Genomic DNA, 5,784 nt, shown 5'->3' with positions numbered 1-5,784 from the left:
TTCCATGCTCCATGCTGAACAGGGATGCAGGGTGAGGCAACTGAAGTACCCCTTCAGTGGGTCTATCTAAAAGACTCCAAAACTGCATAACTCTTATCTCTAAGGGAAGAAGAAAGTCCTTGAATCATGAATGGGAGATGTGAAGAAGTAAAGCCAAGAGTAATTAGCATTACAAGTTCTAGACAGGGAACTAGAAAAAAGTCAGAACAGAGCAATTTTCAAATGTTCATGTGAAAGTCCACTGGAGTTTCTTGACAAGGGCTCCCAGAAGCATCCCTCTATCGGGTTTTTCCTCATTTTTCTTTTCTCTTCTAATGCTGGACTACCAAACTGGTCTTTAACAAGATCCTGTCTCAGTCTCCTGAGTGTTCCTAGTATGACAACACATTCAGCCCAATTAAGGATTTTTGGTTGTTGTTTTAGGTTCTTCTCCTTGTTTGTGGTACTTGGGGATCCAACTCAGGGCAGTGTGCTTACAAGCACTTTTCCATTGAGCTGTATTACCAGTCTTCCAACTGAGCTTTTTTTTTTTGTTCTTTTTGAGACAGGGTCTCCCTGTAGCCCCAGCTGTCCTGGAACTCACTATGTAGACCAGGCTCCAGGCTGGCCTTGAACTTACAGAGATCCGCCTGCCTCTGCCTCCCAAGTGCTGGGATTAAAGGCATACACCACCACTCCTTGCTCATGATTCTTTTTAAGGTAAGAAATTTTATGTTACTCAAGACAGCTTTTCACAGTCAGAAGTGCATTTCCCCCCCTTTCCTTTTCTTTGTGGTGCTAGGCATTGACCATAGGGCCATAAGCATGGTAGGCAAGTGCACAACCACTGAATTATATCACTAGCTCTGGTTTTAATTTTATTTTTTAAAAATATGTCTGTAAAAGACAAAAAAAAAATGTATATGAGTGTTTTGCCTGCATGTAAGTGCACCACATACATGCAGTGCCCACAGAGGTCAGAAGAGGGCAGTGTATCCCCTGGAATTGGAGTTACAGATAGTTGTTAGCTACCATGTGGATGCTGAAAACTAAACCTAGGTCCTCTACAAAATCAGCCAGTGCTGAGCCATCTCTTTAGTCCCACTAGCGGTTTTTACTTTAAGACAGGATCTTGCTAAGTTGCTTAGGATGGCTATCATGATCTTACTCTGTAGCTTAGATCGGTTTTGAACTTGTGATCCTTCTGCTTAGGCCTGTACCACCAAAGCCTGGATTACAAGCACTTTCTTTAGGACAAAGCACTCTCAACCACCTAATCTGAAAAAGATTAGGAAGGCTATCAGTCATTTACTCTACTAATATTTATTGGGTATATCCTGTGTTGGCACTGGAGGAAAATGGAATGGAAAATTTCGTGTCATCAAACAGACTGCACTCTACTTGATGATATATTCAATAACAAAACAGAGTTGCTGGGAATATGCTGATAGAGCATTTGCCTAGCATGCCCTAGGTTCAATCCTCAGTATTAAAGCATAAATGTCTGGACTTAAAGGGCCCCAAACTGGGTTAAGTAAACCACAGACTTGAACTAATTTTCAACCCAGGAACTGTATAAAACCCCCAACTAAGAGACTGAGGTATCTAGGAAAACAAATGTCAGCTCCTATTGGTCACACACATGACCAATCCCAATCTAACAAGTACCACTAAAATAAACAACCAACCAAATAATAAAAAATAAGATTCCTCTGCCCTATGGTAGGGTAAGGCTGAGACCTTAGCAGACAGCCTGAGAGTGGCTGTTCTGGTCTCTATCTGGTTTAGACCGCTGAGAACCCAGCAGACCACCTGAGAGCACATGGATCTGGCCTCCACATAGTGTAGATGGAATCCCACTCAAACTGGCCAACAGCCCATGGAAAACAGATGATGCAGAGACCCGAAAGTTCAGCACCTTGCCACAAGGAGGGGTAGGGGGTGGGTGGTATCATCCCACACCTACCACCCCCTCCAAGGCTCAGGGCTCAAGGACTTTTGCAGAAGAGGTTGACAAAAGAATGTCAGGGCCGGAGGAAGGGGTGGAGTGTTAACTGGAAATGTCCTCCAGCCACAACGCTGGCAAGCTATAGTCACACCTTCTTCCCTCTCTCATCAAGGAGTCCAGGGGGGAGTCAGTTACCCCTCCCACCCAGTCAATAAATCTTAGCAGCGTGGGGGGTGGGGCGCAAAGAATAGATAAGCCAGAACACCAAGGGGCACCTATCTCACAATTTTGTGCAACTGTTGGGAGGTCACAGAATCTGTATATGAGTGTGGACTTTATGGCACAGCTGTAAATGTGGAGCACCCACGCTTCTCTAAATAAACCACTACCCTATGCTCTGTGAACAAAAATAGAATAAAATAAAAAATAAAAATAAAAGTAGTCCTCCACACCTCCAAATAAATAAATAAATAAATAAATAAATAAATAAATAAATAAATAAATAAATAAAATTCGGTATAAGAACATGCAAGACAGGAAGCTATCAAGCCAGAGAAAAGGGCGAGACTGCCAGGGGTGATCTGTAAAGAGGTGGCTTAAAGACTTGAAGGAGGGGCTGGAGAAGTAGTTCAGCGGTTAACAGCATGGGCTGCTCTTGCAGAAGACCTGGGTTAGATTCCCAGCACCCACTGGAAGGTAACTACTGTCTGTAACTCCAGTTCCAGGAGCTCTGACTCCCTCTTCTAACCTCCACGGGCATTGCACGACATGGGTGCAGGCTATATACTCATATACATAAAATAATAATTTTTTTTTTTTTTTGTCTTTTTGAAGCAAGGTCTCCCTGTAGCCCCAGGTGTCCTGGAACTCACTATGTAGACCAGGCTGGCCTTGAACTCACAGAGATCCGCCTGCCTCTGCCTCCAGGCATAGACCTGGAAAAAAGTGGGTGAGGAGAGCTCCAGGTGGCCAGAACACACAGAATTCCCAGCTAGGAACCTGGGTAACAGTAAGACCAGCTGGTATGGTATTTTTCTCTTGGGTGTAAAAATCTTACTTTCATTAGTGCCTTCCCAGCCTCTATCAAAAGACATGTTCAGTACAGGACAGAGAAGCTGCGGGTCTCCTGTAATCTCATTATTCAGGGCTGAGAAAAGAGATCGCCAGTTCAGACCAGTCTGAACTCCATTTTGTTCTGACTCCATTTGTGGCGCCCCCTCTCGACCGGGTGGGCGGTGGAGATCCGGGATCACGGACCAGACAGCGGGGATCTGAGAACTAGGATCTGGGAACATGGGGCCGGGAGCCAGGATCGGGGGTGAGGAGGGGGTGCAGAGCAGGGATCCCTAACAGCAGGGAGCAGAGATCCGGGAGCAAAGAGCCTGCGGTCGGGAGCCCCGGGCACAGTCCACCATGGAGACCGCGCGGCTGCGACCACGGCCGGCCGCGCTCCCGAGCCGCACCACTCTCCAGCGGTAACCAAGGCCCGGGCCCACGGCTGGCGGCCCAGCGCACGCCGCGAGGCCGCGCACTTACCAGGAGCCTGCGAACGCGGGCCAAGCGGCAAGGAGGCCGGCGCTCCGCTCCGGAGCAGGAGGGCTGAGGCCACTTGGAGGAGGGAGCGGCGAGCGGGGAGCCGCATAGGCAACACAGGCAGCGCCGGGACCCACACGCACAGGTTCGGCTGGCCGCCGGGCTCGTACACGTGCAGCACCGTGCAGCGCCGCGCCCCGCCGGCCACGCCCCCGGGGAGGAGCCCGCCCAGCACCGGCGCCGCGGAGGAGGCTCCGCCCACCGGCGCGTTCTGGCCACACTGTGCCTCAGGACGACCGACAGCAATCTTACCATCCTCAAAGAACTCTGAGCACCTTTAGGACTTTTTCTAAAACAGACTGTCTTATTGTTAATTGTGTTTGAATAAGAGCTTCTTTCACATAGCTATGGCCCTTTATTATTAATAGCGCATATTAATTGTACAAATGAGTGGGTTTCATATTGATATTTCCAACCATGTCTGTATCATGTTTTGATCATGTCCACACGCTACGGCCCTTTCTTATTGCAGTCATCACTCAGTGAACAATAATGAAAATTGAATAACTGTAAGGACTGTTGTTGACTACAACTTTGGTACTTGCAATTGTAACAAGAGCTAAGCACACCATTTCCTCACTTCTGTTCTTGAGACTGGATTTCACTCTGTAGCCCAGTCTGGCCTGGAATTCACTGTGAAGCCCTGCCGACCTGGAACTCAGGGTAATCTGCCTGCCTCAGCTTCAGTGTCCTAATTGTAGGCGTGAACCACCAAGCCACCAAGTCTGCTTGGCCACTCCTTACCCTTCATTTTCCTGTTTGACAGCTCTCAGGTAGGACTGTCTTCAAGAAACCTGATCACAGCTAGTTTTTGTTTTGGGGTTAAAAAATAAATTAATTTTTAAAAAGTCTCATGTTTTTCAAGTAGCAAACTGACCAAACAGAAACACCTAATCACATTTCAGATCTAACATTTTTCCAAACTTCAACTCGGAGTAAAAAAACCAATGGCATTCTAAGATTTGTGTGGTGGCATAAGCCTGTGATCTCAGCACTCAGGTAATGGGGGCAAAAAGATCAGGCATTTAAGGTCATCCTCAGCTATATAGTGACTTACAGGCCGGCTTGAATTAGGTAAGCCCTGCTCTCAAAAAACAACCAAAGTCAGACATGGTAGCACATGCCTTTGATCCCAACATTTGGGCAGCACAGGCAGGTGGATCTCTGAGAGAAGGAGACCAGTCTGGTCTATATAGCCAGTTCCAAGTCAGCAAAAGCTACAAGGAGACCTCATCTCAAAACAAAAACAAAAACAAAAAAACCCAATGCTATTTCAAATTCTTATATTTCTTTTAAATTTGGTGTGTGTGTATCTGTGTGTGTGTGGGGGGGTGTATCTGTGTGTTCACATATGTGATAGTGTTAACTGTCAAGTTGACAGACTCTAAACTCACATGTGAGGTCTCTGGGCATGCCTGTTCAGGATTATCTTCCTTGGGTTGACTGAAATGGAACGACCTGTGGGTGGCATCATTCCCTGGTTGGGATCCTGGTCTTCGTAAGTAGAGAGCTGAGCAGTAACATGCATTCATTGCCCTCTACTCCTGATTTTGACTGCAGTGCAACCATGACTTCCCTTCCACGATGAACTGTACCCTTAAGCTGTGAGCAACCCCTTTTTCTTTAAGTTGCTTTTGTCAGAGTATTTTATTACAAGAAAAGAAACAAAGGTTTGAGTACATGGAACTCAGAGATCAGAAGTCAGTGTTGTGTTTTCCTCTATCACTCTCCAACTTATTTTATTCACTTATTATTATTATATGTGTATCATATGTGTATGTGGTACATATACAGGTGTGGAGGTCAGAGGACAGCTTTCTGGAAGCTGGTTCTCTATTTCTCCCTTTATTTGGGTTCTGGGGTAGAATTCAGGTTGTCAGGCTTGCTTGGCAAGTGCCTTTACCCACTGAACCACCTTTTTTTTAAAAAAAGATTCTATTTAATTTTATGTGCATGAGTGTTCTGCCTGCATATAGGTTAAGTGCACCAATTCATGCAATACACATAGAGACCGAAAGAGGGCACTGGAGTTAGTGACAGTTGTTAGCATCTATGTCCGTGCTGAGAACCAAATCTGGGTCCTCTACAAGAACAGCCAGTGCTCTTAACCCCTGAACTATCTCTTCACCCCCAACACCCCACTGAATCATCTTATGGCCCCTCCATCTCCCTTTTTGAGACAGAGTCTGGAGCTCGTGCATTCACCTAGACTGACTGACTAGCAATCCCCAAGCTTCCTCCTGTTTCTGCTTCCCCAGTCCTGG

At 46.5% G+C, this 5,784-nt stretch overlaps 1 protein-coding gene across 2 annotated transcripts in view; it reads right to left on the bottom strand.

The window, feature by feature from the left end:
• Positions 1 to 3,687, bottom strand: part of Pus7 (pseudouridine synthase 7) — a 69,239-nt gene extending 65,552 nt beyond the window's left edge. Inside the window, exon 1 of one of the 2 annotated variants that reach the window (XM_008830739.3) lies at positions 3,464 to 3,687. In XM_008830739.3, coding sequence (XP_008828961.1) covers positions 3,464 to 3,569 — 106 coding nt within the window. In that variant the 5' untranslated portion in view covers positions 3,570 to 3,687. The remainder of the gene's footprint in view (positions 1 to 3,463) is intronic. The other variant, XM_008830741.3, reaches the window with a different exon arrangement.
• Between the last annotated feature and the right edge of the window lie 2,097 nt (positions 3,688 to 5,784).

Source organism: Nannospalax galili, unplaced genomic scaffold (genome assembly GCF_000622305.1).
Source record: "Nannospalax galili isolate Female #2095 unplaced genomic scaffold, S.galili_v1.0 scaffold312, whole genome shotgun sequence".
Classification (NCBI taxonomy): domain Eukaryota; kingdom Metazoa; phylum Chordata; class Mammalia; order Rodentia; family Spalacidae; genus Nannospalax; species Nannospalax galili.
The sequence above is the reverse complement of the archived record's forward strand: the minus strand, read 5'-3'. Positions and strand labels throughout refer to the sequence as shown.